Below are 19886 nucleotides of genomic sequence, written 5' to 3' on the forward strand. Positions count from 1 at the left end.
CTAGAGTGGTCAAATTCATATATTCAGAAAGTAGTTAGAATAGATAAACAAGATTATATTGTATAGCACAGGGAAATATATACAAGATCTTGCAGTAGCTCACAGTGAAAAAAATGTGACAATGAAAAGATGTATGTTCATATATAACTGAAAAATTGTGCTCTACACTGGAATTTGGCACAACATTGTAAAATGACTATAACTCAATAAGAAAATGTAAAAAAAAAAAGAAAAGAAAAGAAAGTAGTTGCCAGAGGATGGGGGAAGAGAGAATGGGAAATTATTTAATGGCAATGGAGTCTAAGTCTGGGAAGATGGAAATATTCTGGAGGGACATGGATGCAGCATTTCACTGCAGCATTATTCAGAATAAATAAGACACAGAAACAACCTAAGTGTTCACTGACAGATGAATGAATAAAGAAAATGTGATATACACACAACAGAATATTATTTGGCCATAAAAAAGAAGAAAATCCTGACATTCACAACAATAGATAAAACTTAGGGCATTATTCTAAGTGAAGGTAAGTCAGAGAAAGACAAATACTGTATGACCTCACTTATATATGGAATCTACTAAAAAAGAATCAAACTTTTATAGAAATTGAGAGCAGAACGGTGGTTGCTGGGGTGTGGTGGCAAGCAGTGGGAAGGACTAATTGGTAAAGATGGTCAAAGTGTACAAATTTCCAATTATAAGATGAATAAGTTCTGGGGATGAAATGTATAGCACAGTGACATAGTTAATAATACTATACGTATATTTGAAGGTTGCTATAAGAGTAAACCTTACCTTAAAAGTTCTCATCATACAAAAAATTATAACTATGTGAGATGGTAAATGTGTTAACTAACCTTATTTTGATAATCATTTTGCAATATGTATATATATCAAATAATTACATTCTACATCATAAACGTATACAATATTATATCAATTACATCCCAATAAAGCTGGGGAGAAAAGCCAGGACATTCAAAAGCAACTGCATATACGAGGAAAATTAGAAACTGATTACACACACTTGGGAAAAGGCATTGACTCAGGAAAGACCTAAGATGACCTTAAGTTTTCACTTCAGGCTGATTCTTGGCATAGATACAACCCATAATGATAAAAACAAAAACATAACAAAAAAGCAAACCCTGGGGAAGGGGGAGAATCTGATTTCCAGATCTACTATATGATTATATTCAAATATCCAAAAAGATCACAAGGAATACAAAGAAACAGAAAAGTATAGCCCATTCAAAGGAATAAAAATAAATCAACAGAAATGTTCTATCTTAAATATGTTCAAAGAACGAAAGGATTATATGGTGAAAGTCAAGAAAATAATGTATGAACAAAATGGAAATATCATTAAAGAGACAGAAAACCTAAAAGAACCAAAAAGAAATTCTGCAGCTGAAAAGTACAAAAACCAAAATGAAAAAAACCTGCTAGAGGGACTCAAAGGTAGAAGAAGGAATTAGTTAACGTGAAGATAGGATAATGAAAATTATCAAGTCTGAGGAACAGAAAGAAAAGTGATTGAAGAAAAGTGAACAATGGTTTGTAACTGTACTTTTGTTTTCTACATGATTTAAGAGATTGACATATTTAAAGAAAAACCAATTAGTAATTTAAAAGCTAGTACTACTTACTGTTAACTTAGGTTTGAACTCTAAATCTCTTTTTCTACATAATTTTGGAGATTAATGAATTTAAAAGAATTATTAGTTTATGTTTGGGGACAAAAAGTACAATGATGTAATTTTGTGACATCAACAGCTAAAACAATAATAGTTGGAGACTTCAATACCCCACTCACAATTATGGATAGAACACCAGACAGAAGATACTTAAAGACATCAAGGACTTAAACAGCACAGTAAGCCAACTAGATCTAATAGACATATACAGAATGCTCCACCCAAAAACAATACATACACTTCTTCTCAAGGGCATATGAAACATTTTTCCAGGACAGACTATAAGTTATGCCACAAATTAAGTTTCAGTAGATTAAAAAATATAAATATCACACAATGTATCTTCTCTGATCACAAGGAAATGAAGTTAAAAATCAGTAACAAAGAAAACTGGAAAAGTCACAGAACTGTGGAAACTAAACAATGCACATTTAAACCACTAATCTATTAAAGAAGAATTCACAAGGGAAATTGGAAAATAACGTAGACACAAATGAAAATGAAAACACAACATACCAAAAGTTACGGAATGAAGCAAAACTGGTGCTAAGGGGGAAATATATTGTTATAAACATTTACTTTAAAAATAAATAAGAGATGACTGAAAGGAGCCAAAAGGCACAAACCTCTAATTATAAAATAAATAAGCCACGGAGATGTACAGGCATACATTGGAGATACTGCACATTTGTTTCCAGGCTACCACAATAAAGCGAATACTGCAAAATAGACAACCACATGAACTTTTTTGTTTCCCAGTATATATGAAAGTTATGTTTACACTAGGCTGTAGTCTATTAAGGGTGCAACAGTATTATGTCTTAACAAAAATATACATACCTTAATTTTAAAATACCTTATCACTAAAAAAGAGTGCTAACCATCATCTGACAATATATTTGTTATTGTCAATAATTGTCAACAATTCAATTTGTTAAAAAAAAAAGCAGTATCTGCAAAGTGCAATAAAGCAAAGTACAATAAAAGGATGTATTAGTGTATGCTTATAATGTACATTATGGTGACTATAGTTAATAATATCATATTACATATATGAAAGTTGCTGAGAGAGTAGACTTTAAAAGTTCTCATCATAAGAAAAAAAAAGATTTTTAACTGTGTATGTTGGCAATGTTAACTAGACTTACTGGCGTGGACATTTCACAATATATACAAATATCAAATTGCTGTACACCTGAAATTCATATAATGCTATATGTCGATTATACCTCAATTTAAAATTAATTACAATTGTTAAATTAAAACAAAAAAACAAGAAATTTCTCAAATCAACAATTTAACTTTAAAACTTAAGGACCTAGAGAAAGAAGAACAAAGTAAACCAAAAGCTAGCAGAAGGAAGGAAATAAAGATGAGGGAGATAAATGAAATAGAGAGTAGAAAAACAAGACAGAAGATCAATAAAACCAAAAGTTGGTTCTTTGAAAAGATCAATAAAACTTTACTCAGTTGAACTGAGAGAAAAGAGGAGACTCAAATTATTAAAATCAGAAATGAAAGTGGGGATATTACTACTGCTTCTACAGAAGTAGAGGGGATTATGAGAGAGTAGTGGAAACCCACAAATTGGATAAGCTAGATGACATGAAAAAATTCCTGGAAAAATAAAAGCTGTAAGATGAAATCATAAATAAATATAAAATCTGAACAGTTCTAAAACTAGTAAGGAGAATGAACTAATAACAAAAAAATCTCTCAACAAAGAAAAGCCCTGGACTGATGGCTTCACCAGTGAATTTTACAAAACACTTAAAGAACTAATACCAGTCCTTCTCAAACTTTTCCAAAAAATTGAAAAGGAAGGAATATTTCCCAACTTATTCCATGAGGTCAGTGTTATCTTGATACCAAAGTCAGACAAAGACACTACAAAAAAGAAAACAATAGACCAATATCCTTGATTAATACTGAAGCATAAATCCTCAAAATACTACAAACAGAATTTAGCAGCACATTAAAAGGATTATACGCCATGACTAAGTGGGATTTATTCCTGAAATGCAAGGGTGGTTTAACATAGGAAAATTGATCAATGTAATACCCCACATTAACAGAATGATAGGAAAAAACCCACAACATCATCTCAATTGATACAAAAAGGCATTTGACAAAATTCAGCATACTCTCATGATAAAAACACTTTATGGACTAGAATATGGGGTGGGGGGAACTACCTCAACACAATGAAAGCCATATAGGAGAAATCCACAGTGAGCATCATACTTAATGGTAAAAGACTTAAAGCTTTTCCTCTAAGATCAGGAATAAGACAAGGAAGCCCACTGTCACCGTTTCTATTCAATATAGTAGTGGAAGTTCTAACCAGAGCTGTTAGACAAAAAAAAAAAGCAATTAAAAACCACATATATTGAAAAGGAATTAGTAAAATAATCTCAGTTCACAGAGGATATAATCTTAAATGTAGAAAACCCTAAAGTTTCTCCAAAAAGACTGTTAGAATTTGGCAATGTAGTAGGATATAAAATCAATACTCAAAAATCAGTTGCGTTCCTATAGACTAACACAAATAATAAAAAAAGGAAATTAGGAAAACAATTCCATTTACAATAGCATCAAAAAGAATAAAATACTTAAGATATAACTTAACCAAAGAGGTTAAGGGTAACCCACAGAATGGGAGAAAATGTTTGCAAATCATATATCTGGTAAGGGATTAATATCGAGAATAAATACACCACTCCTAAAACTCAGTGATAGAAATAAGCAATCTGATTAATGGGCAAAGGACTTGAAAAGACATTTCTCCAAAGAAGATATAAAAATGGCCAATAAACACATGAAAAGATGCTCAACATCACTAACAACTAGGAAAATGCAATAAAAACCATAATGAAATACCACTTCATACCCATTAGGATGAATACTATTTAAAAAAAAAAACCCAGAAAATAACAAGTGTCAACAAGGATGTGGAGAAATTGGAACCCTTTTACACTGGTGGTCAGAATGTACGATGGTACAGTGCTGTGGAAAACAATATTGCGGCCTGACAAAAAATTAAAAATAGAATTATCATATGACCCAGCAATCTCACCTCTGGGTATAAACCCAAAAGAATTAAAAGCGAAGTCTCAAAGATATATTTGTACACCCACATTCATATTCACAATAGCTAAAATATGGAAGCAACCCAAGTGTCCACTGATGGATGAATGGATAAGCAAAATGTTGTATATACCAGTTAAATATTATTCAGCCTTAAAGATGAAGAAAACTCTGACATATGTTACCACAGGATGAACCTTGAGAACATTATGCTAAGTGAACTAATCTAGTCACAAAAGGACAAATGCTATATGATTCCACTTATATGAGGTACCAGAGTAGTCAAAAACATAGAAACAGAAAGTAGAATGGTGAGTTGTGAGGAGGTGCGGGGAGGAGGGAAATGGGGGTTTATTGTTTAAAAGGTATAGAATTTCAAGATGAAAAGAGTTATGGAGGTGGATGATGGTGATGGTTGTAGAATATCTGCATGTATTTAATAACACTGAACTTGTACACTTACACTTTAAGATGGTAAATATTGTGTTTGTTTTATCCCAATAACATTTTTTAAAAATCATTCACTCCTAATAGGTCTGAGACCCTAGGATTAGTTGATTAATATGGTAGATTTAAAAATCTATCTTCTAATCCCTGGCTCACATGTAGTGCTTATACCAATAAAAGTGAATTCCTCACCTGCCTTTGTCAAGTAAACCTTTCCACTTTGGGAAATGAAAGTAATATCTGAAGTATAAAAACTATGATAAGTATTCTTTATGATATCACCATGAAAGTCAGCTATTAGCTCAAAGGTGTTGCCGCCATCAATTGAAAGCCATACCTAAGGGAGTAAAAAGATAATACTTCACTAAAGAGCTACCATGTAACCGTCAACAATTACCTATCAGCCTAATCTTCCTAAATAAGAAAAATCATGCAGCACAGTCTTTCCCATACTCCTACATCCATTACACATACACACACACATACACACAAGTGTACAGACTGTTTACCTACTTGGTAAACCTTCCATTTCCTTCCTAGATTTTGTGCAACAGTATATGTGGCAGTTTTCAGTTCTATATAGTATGCATCATGAATGTATAAAAGAACAAAGTTATACTGCTATCTCCCAACTGAGTCCTCCTTGTTCATAAAAGGATGAAGTGTTGGGTGCATTTGGATATGGAAGGAGAGCACTTACCCATACTGAAATGAGACTTCTGTGCTAAATTCCTTTATTAGTTCTAAAAGTTTTTTTTGTTTTTGTTTTTGGAGAATCTTTAGAGTTTGTGGACAGAGATCATTTTACGTTCTACTTCTTCCTTTTCAATACAGATACTTTACATTTATTTTTCTTGTCTAATAGCTCTCACCACTTCTGGGTTTCCTTCCTTGTTCCTGATTTTAGAGGAAAAGCTTTCTTTCACCATCGAATATGTTGTTCACTGTGGGTTGCTCCTATGTGGCTTTCTTTATTTTGAGGTAGTTTTCATCTATTTAAATTATGTTAAGTGTTTTTATCATGAAAGTATGTTGAATTTTGTGAAATGCAATTTTATATCAATTGAGATGATGTTGTGGATTTTTTTCTCCTTCATTCCTTTAATGTGGTGTATTATATTGATCGACTTTCATATGTTGAACATTCCTATGTTCTAGGAACAAATCCCACTTGGTCATGGTATGGATAATCTTTTTTTTTTTTAAATTGAAGTATAGCTGATTTACAATGTTGTGTTAGTTTCTGGTATATAGCATAGTGATTCAGCCATCTACACATATGGCTAATCCTTTTAATGTGCTGTTGAGTTCAGTTTGCTAGTATTTTCTTGAGAATTTCTGCATCAGTGTTCTTCAGGGATTGGTCTCTAGTTTTTGTTTCCCATATTATCCTTGTCTAGCTTTGGTATCAGGGTAATGGTGGCTTCATAGAATGACTTTGGAAGTATTCTTTCCTCTTCAATTGTTTTGATAAGAGTTTGAGGAGGATTGGTGTTAATTCTTCTTTAGATATTTGGAACAATTCACCAATGAAGGCATCTGGTCTGGGCTTTTCTTTGTTGGGAGGTTTGATTACTGATTTAATCTCCTAACTAGTTATCGGTCTGTTCAAATGTCCTATTTCTTTATGATTTAGTATTGGTAGGTTGTGTGTTTCTAGGAATTTACTCATTTTCTCTAGGTTATCCAGTTTGTTAGCATACAACTGTTCATAATATTCTCAATTCCTCCTCATTTCTGTGACATCAATGGTAAAGTCCACTCTTTTCATTTTTTATTTTAGTTGAGTCTTCTTTTTCTTTTCTTTGTTAATCTAGCTAATGGTTGTTAATAAACAAGCTCTTAATTTCATTGCTTTTTTTCCCTCTTGTTTTTCTATTCTCTGTTGCATTTATATCTTCTCTAGTCTTTATTATTTCCTTCCATCTGCTAGCTTTTGGTTTGGTAGCTCTTCTTTGTCTAGCTCCTTAAGTTATAAAATTAGGTTGTTAATTTGAGGTTTTTTCTTTTTCATATGTGTTTATAGCTATAAACTTCCCTGATAGTACTACTATTGCTACATCCCATAAGTTATGGTATATTTTGTTTTCATTTAATTTTCTCAAGGTATTTTCTAATTTCCCTTATGACTACTTCTTTGACTCACTGGTTGTTTTAAAAATGTGTTGATTAATTCCACTTACATGTGGATTTTCCATCTTTCCTTCTATTGATTTCTAGTTTCATTCCATTTGGTTGGAAAATATACTTTGTATAATTTCAGTCTTTCTAAATGTGTTGAGACATGTTTTGTGGCCTTACATATGGTCTATTCTGGTTGTATTTGAGAAGAATTTATACTGCAGTTGCTGGGTACAGTATTCTGATTACATCTGTTAGGTCCAATTGGTCTGCAGTGTTGTGTAAGTCCTCTATTTCCTTACTCTTCTTCTGTCCATTTGTTCTATTCATTGAAAGTGGAGTATTGAGGTCTCCCACTATTATGTTGCTATTTCTCCCTTCAATTCTTTCTAATTCTGCATCATATATTTAGGAGCCCGGATATTTGATGCATAAATAGTTATAATAGTTATGTCTTCTTGGTGAATTGATTTTTTATTCTTATATAATATCTTTGTCAATTTTTGACTTAAAGTCAATTTTGTATGGTATTATATAGCCATCCTTGCTCTCTTTCAGATACCATTTGCATGAAATATTTTTAAAATCTTTTCACTTTCAGCTATGTGCATCCTCAGATCTAAAGAGAGTTTTTTGTAGACAGCATATTGTTGCATCTTGTTTTTTTGTAAATTCATTCAGCTAATTTATGTCTTTTGATTGGGAAATTTAGTCCATTTACATGTAAAGTAACTACTGTATGGAAGGACTTACTATTGCCATTTTGTTTATTGTTTTGTATGTCTTGTATCTTTTTGTCTTTCCTTTCCTTTCTTATTGTCTTGCTTTCTGCTTTGTTAAATTTTTTGTAGTGGCATGCTTTGATTTCCTTCTAATTTTCTTGTGCATATATTCTATACTTTTTTTTTTTCTGTGTGGTTACCATCACAATTACATTAAAAAATCTTATTCTATTTTTAATCTGATAACAATTTAACTTTAATTGCATACAGAATCTTCTATACATCCCCATCCCCCTTTATGCTATTAATGTCATATATTACATATTTTAATATTATATACTCATTAACATATTTATTGTTCAAAAATGTTTTCTTTTATAAATTCTATACAAGAATTAAATGTGAATTTATGCACCAAAATCACATTAATACAAGTGATTATGTTTGCACATGTATTTACATTATTGGAAAACTATACTTTCGTGTGATTTCATGTTGATGTCTAGCACCCTTTACTTTCATCTTGCAGGATTCATTTCAGCATTTTTTCTTTTTTTTTTTAGCAGAACAGTCATAGTTGTAATGAACTCTTTCAGCTTTAGTTTATCTGGGAAAAGTCAATTTCCCCATCATTTTTGAAAGACAGTTTACCAGATACAGTATTTTTTATGGATTTCTATTTTTTTAAATATATTTTTGTTGAAGTACCGTCAGTTTACAATGTTATATCAATTTCTGGTGCACAGCACAATACTTCAGTCACATAGGAACATACATATGTTCATTCTCATTATTCTTCACCATAGGTTACTACAAAATATTGAATATGGTTCCCTGTGCTATACAGTATAAACTTGTTGTTTATCTGTTTTATATATATTAGTTAGTATCTGCAAATCTCAAACTCCAAATTTATCCCTTCCTGCCCCCTTATCCCCCTGGTAACCATAAGTTTGTTTTTTATGTCTGTGAGTCTGTTTCTGTTTTGTAAATAAGTTCGTCTTTTTTTTTTTTTAAGTTTCCACATATAAGTGATATCACCATGTGGTATTTTTCTTGCTCCTTCTGGCTTAATTAACTTAGAATGACATTTTCCAGTTACAATATTCTTAACTGACAGGTTTTCTTCCCTTTCAGCACTTTGAATATATTATCCTATCCCCTTCTGACTTGCAAGGCTTCTGCTGAGAAATTCACTGATAATCTTATGAAAGTTCCCTTCTATGTGACAAAGTCACTTTTCTCTTGCTGTTTACAAGATCTCTTTCTGCCTTTGACTTTTGACCTTTTGATTTTCTGTGTCTTGGTGTTGGTCTCTTTGGACTTACTCTGATTGGAATTCCTTGAGCTTCTTTAATGTGTATGTCCATGTTTTCCCTTCAGATTTGAGAAGTATTTGACCATTATTTCTTTATATGAGCTCTGTGCCTACTTCTCTCTCTCTTCACCTTCTGAGACTCCCATAATGCATATGTAAGTCTGATAGCATCCCATAAGTTCCTGAGGCTCTCTTCACTTTTTTTCATTTGTTTTTCTTTTTTCTCCTCTGACTTGATGACTTCAATTTGCTGATTCTTTCTTCTGCTTGATCAAGTCTGTTGTTAAACTCCTCCAGTGAGTTTTCCAGTTTCAGTTCCAGAATTTCTCTTTGAGCTTTTAAATTAGTTTCTCTGATATTCTCATTTTGTCCATGCATTAGTTTCCTAATTTCTTTTAGTTGTCTATCTGTGTTCTTGTAAAGCTCATTGAGCATCTTTAGGAAGTTGTTTTAAATTCTTTGTCAGGCATCTCATAGATCTGCATTTCCTTAGGGTCATTTTTCTGGAGTTTTATTTTGTTCCTTTGATTGGACCATGCTTCCCCACTTCTTTGTTTTCCTTGTGACTGTTGTTTTGAGACTTGGGCATTTGCTAAAGCAACCACACCTCCCAGTTTTTATGGCCTGGTTTCACACAGACCTTTACCAATCTGCCCAGTTAAAGGTTCTAGGACCTCTGAAATCTTTTCTGAGAATACATCTTCTCTGGCTTGTGCTGTGCTTTCAGTTGTCTCAAATTCCCTGAACAGCTTATCTCTGACTCTTCTCAGAAGCCCATCAGCTCTTGTCGCCCCTAGCATCTGCCTGCAAAACCACAGTTCTAATGTGCTGCAGCAATATCTGTTTTCAGTAGTTTCCAAACAAGTCTACCAGTTCCATCAGTGTTCTGAGTCAGGCAAGACAGATTCTGTTCTGTCAGGTAGCCCCTGGTCTGGGCAGAATGTGGGGTGCACTGTTACCTCTTTTGTTTCTGTTCTGAGAGAGGATCCCTGGTGTGGGAAGTTTCCTTCAATTGTGCTGCACTAAATCAAATAGGGGAGGGATGGATGGATGTGCAAAATGTTGTAGGCTTTTCTATCTCTTTTGCTGGAATCCCTTTTGACTTCAGATTGGTCTGGGTGCTGTAGCTTCTCAACTTGTCTCTAAAGTTCTTGCAAAGGTATTCGGTCCATATATTGTTATCTTGGTGGCTTTGGGAGAAAGTGAGGGTCTGAAGCATCCTAGTCTGCCATCTTGTCAATATTGTTCCCCTCTTTCAGCAGTTTCCAAACACTGCTGTCTGTTGTGTCAGTGTTCTGAGTTAGGCAAATTCCCTTGAACAGCCCCCAGACAAGCCAGAACATTGGATGCAAGGTCTATTCTTCTGTTCCCATTCCAAGGGAGGATCCCTGCTGTTGGAGGGATGCTGGGTTGGATGCAGCGGGACAGATGGGCAAATGCTGCACATTTTCCTACCTTTTTTTAGAATCCCTTTTTGGTTTTATGTTGGGCTGTGTGCCATAGCTCCTCAATTGGTCTCTAAAGTTCTTGCAAAAGTACTCTGATCTGTATATTGTTGCTAACTCAGTGTCTCTGTGGGAGAGCAAGGGACTGAAGCTTCTTCGACTGCCGTCTTGCTGACCCAGGATTCTTCTTTTTAATGGAGGTGAAGTTCTCTTTTTTGTCATCGTTCCTGCTTTTTCAGTCTGGTTTTAAAATGCTTTCCTTACCCTGACTTCCAAATAATATTCACTATTTGTTCCTCTAAAAGTTTTGATATTTAAATTATTAATCCACCAGGAGTTGAACTTGCACCATGGGGATGTAATTCAACATTTTCCATATGTATAGCCAAACTTCCGATCCCATTTTGAGCAGTCTCTTATTTCCCCCTGTGATGTTACTTTGGCCTCTGTTAACGTTCTAGATATGCATGGGTCTATTTGTAGGCTATTTTATTCCATTGGTCAATTTGTCTGTTCCTGAGCCCAAACTGTATTATCATAATTACTACAGATTTTTTAAAAGGGTTAATGTCTGGTAATGCGATTCCTTCTTCCTTATTCTTCTTAAGAACTATCTTGGTTACTCTTCGTCTTTTGTTTTCCCATGTATATTTTCTTTTCTTAAAAAAATTATTGAGGTATAATTGACATATACCATATAGACTTAAGAGTCAACTAAACACCACATAAATCTTGGTATTTTGATTAGAGTTGTATTAGGTCTACAGATTAATTTAAGGAAGAACTGATAAGTCAAGTTTTCGTATCCATAAGAATGTTTATGTCCATTTCTTTATAAAGTTTTAAATGTCCTTCAGTAGGGTTTATAATTTTCTACATATAGGTCTTGGAAATCTTTTCTTAGATTTACTTTTAAGTACTTTATAGTTTTTATTTGTGTGTTTTTGTTTTGTTTTGGCTACTGTAAAAATAATGCCTTAAAAGTTATGCTTTCAAATTTACTGTTGATCATGTGCAGAAATGAAATTTACTTTACTTCCTACCATGTTTAGCATTTCATTTGTTTTAGCAATTTGTATGTAATTTTTAGATTTTCAATATAGACAATCATATCTTCTGCAAGTACCCAGTTTATTACTATTTAATATTCATGCCTTGATTTCTTTTTTTCTTTGTCTTATTGCATTCCTCAATGTACATTTTTCACTTCTTAATAGTTTCTTGATAGAACTCCAATTGTGGTTAATACAACCCCCCTCCTTCTCCACTACATCTATACACCTACAACTGAACATGAAGAACATTTAATAAAGTTGCACTAGTCACATGTTGAATTCATGAGCACAGAGCTCAAGCAATCATACTGCATTCTTTTAATCAATTCATTCTCCCGTCCTCCTAGGTAACTATTTTACTCTTCTCTCTTTCTTCAACACCCCAACATTCCTCCTTCATCCTCACTCTTAAATAATAACTTTGGTTTTTGTTGATAAAATAGAAAATAAATTCCCACATCTTCCATCACCATATCTACCCACGTACCAGCTTTTGAACTTGAAAACCCTTCCTTCCTCTTGTTACTACAGAACAACTGTCTATGCTCCTAAGGCCAACCTCTTCAGTGCTTCATAGATCTCATCTCCCTCATCTCTTTAGAAATGTCACTCTAGCAATTTCTTCTCTCTTTTCCCTGCATCCCCAATTTTCCCCTCTCTACTGAATAATTCCCATAATTACACATAATTCCTCCTATCTTAAAAATTTTTCTTCTTTTGACTTCCTTTTCCCTTTCAAACACTACAGCATTTACCTGCTCCCCTTTTCTGCAAAACTCAGCAAAAGATTTGTTTGTATTCACTGTCACTTTCCTTTTCCCTCATTCTCTCCTCATCAGGTTTTCCACCTCCCAGACCAGCTGAATGACTCTGTTCTTTATTTGATGTATAATCACTCAGCATAGAGGAAGTGAATGATTTATACCTATACTGCACTGCAAGGTTTCATTTGTACATACCTGATTACCATAAGCATACAGAAAATGACTTCGCGGGTGGAATACCATCCCAACAGGAGAAAATGATGAAGGAAACAAGAAAACTGGAAATTTTGGTACTAATCTTGGTTTGTTGTTTTTTAGGATCCTCACTGTGGCAGTGGTATCTTTCTAGAAACAGATAAACAAAGCATGAGCAAATCGTAAGAGTTCTCCTGTTATAGAAACGACAGGCCAGCCAAGAGACAAGCACCACTCGGAGGGTTGGAGTACTCAGATTTATTACGCCGGCGGGCTCAGACGGGCTTCTGCTCTGAAGCTCTGAGCACCTCCAAGACGTGTGCATGAGGTTTTATAGGGTTAATTACAAGCTCGGGGTATTCGGCCAATAGGCATGGAACAGCTTTAGCAGCATCATTATCACAAAAGCAGAGGCAGGGAATCAGCAAACCGACATTTATTAATTTAGATTTATGAGTTAGGTCCAGCAGAACTCAGATCAGTAATCCGACACTTGTTAAGCTTAGATTTACCAGTAGGCCCAGCCTGGCTTTTCCTTCACACTCCCATTAATATTACTAGTCTATGTTACAATTTTTAGAGTTTCTTGTTACTTGGATTTTGATTAAGATAGGGACACAACCATTAACAAATATAGAATTGGAAGGATTAGCAACAATTTGTATCTCTTTACTCTGCTTCCTCCAACAATAGAGGTCCATTTTATAGATGTTGAATGTGACGTTGAGGAGATTAAGTCATTTGTCCATAATAAATGTCACAAGGAGACTGATCATAGAATCATTACTGAACAGACAGACTCTAATGCCCATGCTCATAACTATCCTGTCAAACTACTTTTTAAGAAGTGTGGATGTTTGGGTCACACTCCAGTTATGTTGGATCATGATTTTGAAGGGGATCAGAATATATGCACCCCAAGATATGCTGCTTTGGTATAAAGATTATGTTAAGCTGAAGGTATCTGAGATTCAACAAATGCAGAAAAAAATCCTTCCCTTATCTGACTAAAAGCACCAATTTCTCAAATATAAGGCTGCCATTAATTCCTCTTCAGATCAGAACTACTCCTAGAAGGAAGAATATGAACATAACCTACCCCAAATCCCTCCTCCAAGAGAGTTTCATGCCCCTGAAGGAGATGGAAAGACCACTTATACCTGTATAAACAAACATAATCACAAACTCTCTTATCTCCCGTTTGTTCTCCTGTAAACCCACTATCTTTTCATTTGTTTTCCCTTAAGTGCCTATTCAGCTATTAAGATAGTATATAACCCCCAAATTTTAACCACCTTTTTCAATTACTCATTACTGACTTTCACCCCGCATGTACGTGTACTGCATGCAGAAATAAATTGTTTTCTTTTCTTCTGTTAATCTGTCTTTTGTCAGTTTAATTTGCAGGGCCCTAATAACTGAACATAAGAGGGTAGAGGAAAATTATTTTTTTCTCCCCCCAAATCATGAGAATAGGGCTAGTTCTACTTTTTGTTCATTTAAACTAACCATTTTATGGAGACTTAAATTTATATCCTGGAGAATAAGCAAAAAAGAATCACTATGCAAACAGCATATTTTCCATTTTCATCAAATTGAATGACAATCAGAGGCAAGAAATCTCTAAAGTGTCAAACTATATTATTAACTGTAAATAATTTTGCTGTAATCAATTTTATCAACTTCTACCACCAAAGATGACAAGAATTTGGAAATAAGTTTTGCTAAGGTAAATTCTCATGATTGTGGCGTCAAGAGCAATCATCTCTAGGCTGTGAGGCTTACCTGGTTATGGCAGAGGAAGACTCCAGAACTTTGCTCTTGGTCAACAAGAAATGTTACCAACGTTGAAGGAATAGTTTTCGTTCCTTTGGAAACGGGAGGTAAGCAAGACAACCATTCAAGAAATGGTTCTTTACTATAAAAACAAGAGCTTGCCTACAAAAAGAGAAAGGAAAAGTAAATGCCATTCCTGAACTGTCAGAGTCCTAATTAGTTCTCGTAGGTTCAAATAAACTAATGAACCACTGTGTTGTCGTGACCACAAATAATTGTGATATATCTTTAATGTCTGTGCTTCTCTTCTGGGGGATGTGACTTGAGAAAACACTGCAAAGCATCCCTTTTTCACATGAATTGTTTTTCTAGAACCACTGTAGTGGGTCTAGATTTAACATAATTTGGTAATTACCATTAAATCCAAATAGAGGTACCACTGGCAGCAGAGAGTGATTGCTAAGCTTTTCAGTCTGCAGAAGTGCCATTTTTTAGATTAATAACAATCTAAAAATGATGTAAATCATGTATAATAAAATTTTTTATCTATTAAAACATTTAACAGCATACCTCACTTAGGGTCCTGTTTCTCTCAAAGGTGATAGTAACATAATCAACTATAAAATATAAAGGTGCAGAGATTATAAGCAACATCTATATTTTGAAATGTACCATTAGTTAAGTATATTCAACTACAATTTTCTTGTGCTTATAACAGGGCATGTGTATTGTCTCAGATTAAATTGACTGTTCTCTCAGTTTTAGGCCATTAACTTATACAAATCTATCTTTACTGTTTATTCTATTTTTCTTTTATTTCATTTAATCAAATCTATATATGCTACCTATATTGAAAAAAGCTTATTAATAGTTTTGTAACTAAAATTTACCTTCAAAGTGTTCTCTATTAGCAAAACACCTTTCATTATACCACAGTTTTCCTTTAATGTAGTCAACCTACATAAATAAACAAAAATATCATTTAGGCAGTAAGTAGACTTAACTTCTAGAAGTTCCACAGTTCAGAAATCTGAGGCAAATAAAGAGAGAAAAACTCCATGCCAACAAAATAAAAGATCATAGAATGAGGACAAGAAACAAGAATATGCTTTTTGAACAACACACAAATAAGGAATAAAAAGAGAATGGAAGTGCAGATGATGTTAATGGAAGATGCTGCTATCTCTGAACTGTTTTTCCAAGGCCACCAGGAGCTGTTGGTCTTTCATGACAGTTACTATGAGCCACATAATAATCTTTTATTCTTCTTCAGCTGCAGCTGGATTTATGGTGTCTTCCCAGAAGCCTGACAGCAGCAGGAAGCAGTAAGAGAAAGCCACAAAAATACAGGTTTTCAAAAGTTGGTCATAAGAGAGAAGCTTCCAAAAAAGTTAGACTATACATATTGGATAAGAATTATATGCGAGAGTTTGAAATGGTTTTGTTATAGGATGATTCTGACTCTCAAATTATTATTGAGACCAAAGACAGACCTTCTTACATTTTTTAAAAGCAGTGATAAAATCTGCATAATCTGTGCATTTAAAAACCTTTTAAATGTTCTAGAATAGACTGTGGTGATGGTTGCAGAACTCTGTGAATATACTAAAGGCCCTTGAATTGTACACTTTAAGTGGGTGAATTTTATGCTATCTGAATTATATCTCAGTAAAACTGCTAGATAAACAAAAAAGACTTTTAAAATGGGATGGACAATAATGTACTTGAATTTCAGCCTAAGGTATTATATCAAATAAGCCTTCTGAGTTTTTATATAAATCTGCCAGTTTTCAGGACACCATAATTATCATAATATCTGGGCAATTAATATAGAATCTTTATTGGGCCCTGACTTATTCCTCCCCCCCCCCTTTAGATTCCTTCTTGCTCTTTTTCCCTACCTGGAAAGAAAACTGGTAATAGTCCAGTGAATATCCTTGGGGATAATTTAACCTCATCAGGCTGACTTCATTCCAAGGATGAGCTCATGCCCCAGGCCTGACTCAGAGTCACGAAGATGGGTCAGGAATGAACACGTGATCCAAGTCAGCCTAATGAGTCAGCCCTGAGACATGCTGGAACCACTGGGAAAGCAATACGTTATTCCCGTGGGGATTGCTAAACGGACTGCACACAAACCTGCGGCTGTTCTCACTGACAACTGGAGGAAACCCACTGAGAATGAAGCTCAGGGAGAGGCAAGCAGACCCGATCCTTGAGAAGACAGAGTCCGATGGACATCTGTCAGGCACTAAATCCAGTCATGTCTGGAAACAGGATTCATTTACTCCTTGAATTCCCTGTTCACATGAGCCAACAACTTCTCCTCCTTTGCTAAAATCAGGTTTAGTTTAGTTTCTGTCATCTACCTTCAAAAGGTTCTAACTATCTGTTTGGGAAGAGAATCCAGATTTTTTTTTTTTTTTAAGTTTCTACTTTGATTCATGAACCAGGCTGAGGTTTTTCTTACATCGCGTTATTTAATGACTTCACCTCTGAGAGGTAGATATTGTTAGGCCCATTTTAAAATGAAGAAATTGCGGTCCAGAGAGGTCTATCACTGTTCTAACTTCCATGCTACATGGCTACTAAACTCATGAAAGATTAGACTCTTGACTTTCATTTATTCACTCATGGAGTCAGCAAATACTATATTGAGACAGCCTATCTGCAAGGCAGTGTGCTAACTTATTAGCATCCAATAGTAAATAAGGTAGTCCTTGATATGAAACCTGAAGCCTGGTGAGGCTAGTGAGAGAACTCAGCAGACAAAATAGGGTAACAAGTGACAGGAATTCACGTGGAGAGCTCTGAGGTTGCACAGGAAAAGGCACCTTGGCAGTCTCAGAGGGCTTCCTGAAGGAGAAGTAGGAATTCTCTAAGTGAAATGAAAGGGAGGAGGAGGGAGTGCACCCTGAGAAGATGAAGCATCTCGTGCACAGGATTTGAGGTGTGAGAAGCCATGGCCCATCTGAGGGGGGGCGGTGGGGGGCAAGTGTTTTCCGTGGCAGGAGAGGATGGCCTGGGGTGAGGGCAGGCACGATGAAGCTGGAGCAGGTGAGGGAGGCTTCGACCACACAGGATTCTGTGTCTCAATTTACGGCCTTTGTACCTCTGTCTGGATATATTTTGTTGCTATCATTTTTTTAAGTCATTTGAGTTAAATGCTTAAATTTGACCTCCTTGGAGAGGCCTGCTATAATCACCCTGTTTAAAATACAATATTATCTTCCATTCAGTCTCTATTTCTCTTTCCTGCTTTAATTTCAATAAGCCCTATTACTGTCTCCAATCATATTCTGCAAGTTTGTGTACTTGTTGAGGGTCTGTCTCCCTTAGTAGGACGGGAGGGAAGCTACATGAGAGTCGAGACTTCATCTGTCTTGTTCACTATGCAATCCTCTGTCTAAACAAGCCTGGCTCAACAGACATCTGTTGAATGGGTGAATAAGTGAATGAAAAAATCATCAAGTATTAACTCTTTCAAGTTCCTGGCTGGACAGCCACACACATCCCATTCTTACTGTTGTTCCTTCAGTCATTACAAAAGAGGTCTTTTCTAAAGGTTAATCCCCATACTTTTAAGAATAAGTTCACTTTTGCCCTTTCCTCCCCTGCCACACGACCTCACTATTTTTGCAACACTTGTATTTCCCTTGTCCCTCCTCACTACCAAAAACCTCTGAGTTTTGCTGAGATATTTTAGCTCAAGAGGATGTATTACAATATCCTTGTAACTGCTTAAAAATCTCTATGAAAGGCATTTGTGATTGTCTTCTAATTTTAAATAAGCATTTACTCCTTGATGTGCTAATCCAAGTTCTAGGAATGTGTTGTACTGCTATACCTGGACACATACAAACTGGCTAGGTACAAATTATTAATGGCAGCATTGTTTGTAATACAAAAGCAAAAGATCAGAAAAGTACCCAAGTACCCATCAATAGGAGACAGGTTAGGTAAACTCTGGTAAGTCCACACAATGGAGAACTTGCAGCTATAAAAAAAAGGGCAGGTGGGCTCAGGTCTGGTGAAAGGCACAGGCAAGGTTCCCGCCTCGCTTAGAGCTCAGAGCTTACATTTCTAGTTCTTTCACCGCTTCTGGCATCCCCCTCCTTTGCGGGAGTCTCTGGGTGGTAAGCTCTCCTGATGTCTTACCTGTGAAACTTCCTCATTCTTGAGTGATATGGTTTAGCTCGGTTTGAAATTCCATCTTGACAGTTTTTCCCCTTGTTCTTTCTAATGTAAATCAGTTTTGGCTACCCCACCTTCTCAGTCCTCTCAGTTTTCTGCTTTATGTTTCTTCCAAACAATACAGCGGGAAGTCAGTTCCTTTTGCTTCCTGAGAAACAAGTGCCCCTTTCAGTGTGAGTGAGCGAGCATGTGCGTGCACCTGGGTGTGTGTGCCCCTGGGCCTGTATGAGCACAGAGAGGGAAGAGGACGTGGCAAAAGGCTAAAAATACTCATAATTTTATTGTGCTTTCCAAACAAAAGCATGTTTATCTGTTGATGGGAATGACTTAATTGAATCATACAACTTGACCTTGTAACAGAGAGGGGAGATAAGCAGTGATCTACGTAGACCAGGTAGGCACAGACCTCCCACTGTCTTTTCAATGGAACGCCTTTGTGCAGAATACACTGAACAACCACAGCAGTCCTGTGGACATATAAAGACGGGGAGGGACTGCCTCTGAAAAAAAGAGGGGCATTTCCTCCTTTGAAACAGAAGGGGAGATCATTGCTTAGTGGTTAATGGAAGCACATTTTTCAGTTCAAACTGTAAATAATACTATAGTATCAGGAATAATCTATATTATGAATTCTTGTCTTGTGCCTCATCTCTTATGTCATCAAGGAAACACATGTCTTATAACCAATCCTTGCAAGTTGAAAGTGTCTTACCCTTTCAAAACCACAAAAGCCTTTCCTTGAAAACTAAAAGAAAGAAAAAAAAAAGGAATTTTAATTTTTGTTTGCAAATCAGAAAGCCTAATAAAACATAGCAATTTAGACTAAAGGAAATGATTTTTTTTTTTAATATCCCAGCAGTTAGGAGTACAAAACACTAAAATCAGCCTCTTAAGTAGTTTATACAATATCTTGGAGATTTCCCCTTCAGTCTTTGCCTTGTTTCACCATTTAATTAAAGTATTTATATTTTAACTTAATTCCAGATAGGATTTGAGATTTTAAAAAACCTCATTTTTTAATGATTTAAGTAGAGGCATTGAGAAGTGTGTAGGAAGATACTAAG

The 19886-nt window shown here is 35.1% G+C and overlaps 1 protein-coding gene across 1 annotated transcript in view; it reads right to left on the reverse strand.

Annotated features, from left to right (window-relative positions):
* Positions 1–19886, reverse strand: part of CATSPERB (cation channel sperm associated auxiliary subunit beta) — an 86979-nt gene that overhangs the window by 40324 nt on the left and 26769 nt on the right. Inside the window, exons 8-13 of the mRNA XM_064486375.1 lie at positions 19535–19567; positions 15519–15585; positions 15199–15245; positions 14638–14790; positions 12853–13002; positions 5425–5569 (exon numbers count right to left, since the gene is read on the reverse strand). Of these exons, the coding sequence (XP_064342445.1) occupies positions 5425–5569; positions 12853–13002; positions 14638–14790; positions 15199–15245; positions 15519–15585; positions 19535–19567 (595 nt within the window). The remainder of the gene's footprint in view (positions 1–5424; positions 5570–12852; positions 13003–14637; positions 14791–15198; positions 15246–15518; positions 15586–19534; positions 19568–19886) is intronic.

This window comes from Camelus dromedarius, chromosome 5, assembly GCF_036321535.1.
Source record: "Camelus dromedarius isolate mCamDro1 chromosome 5, mCamDro1.pat, whole genome shotgun sequence".
NCBI lineage: Eukaryota > Metazoa > Chordata > Mammalia > Artiodactyla > Camelidae > Camelus > Camelus dromedarius.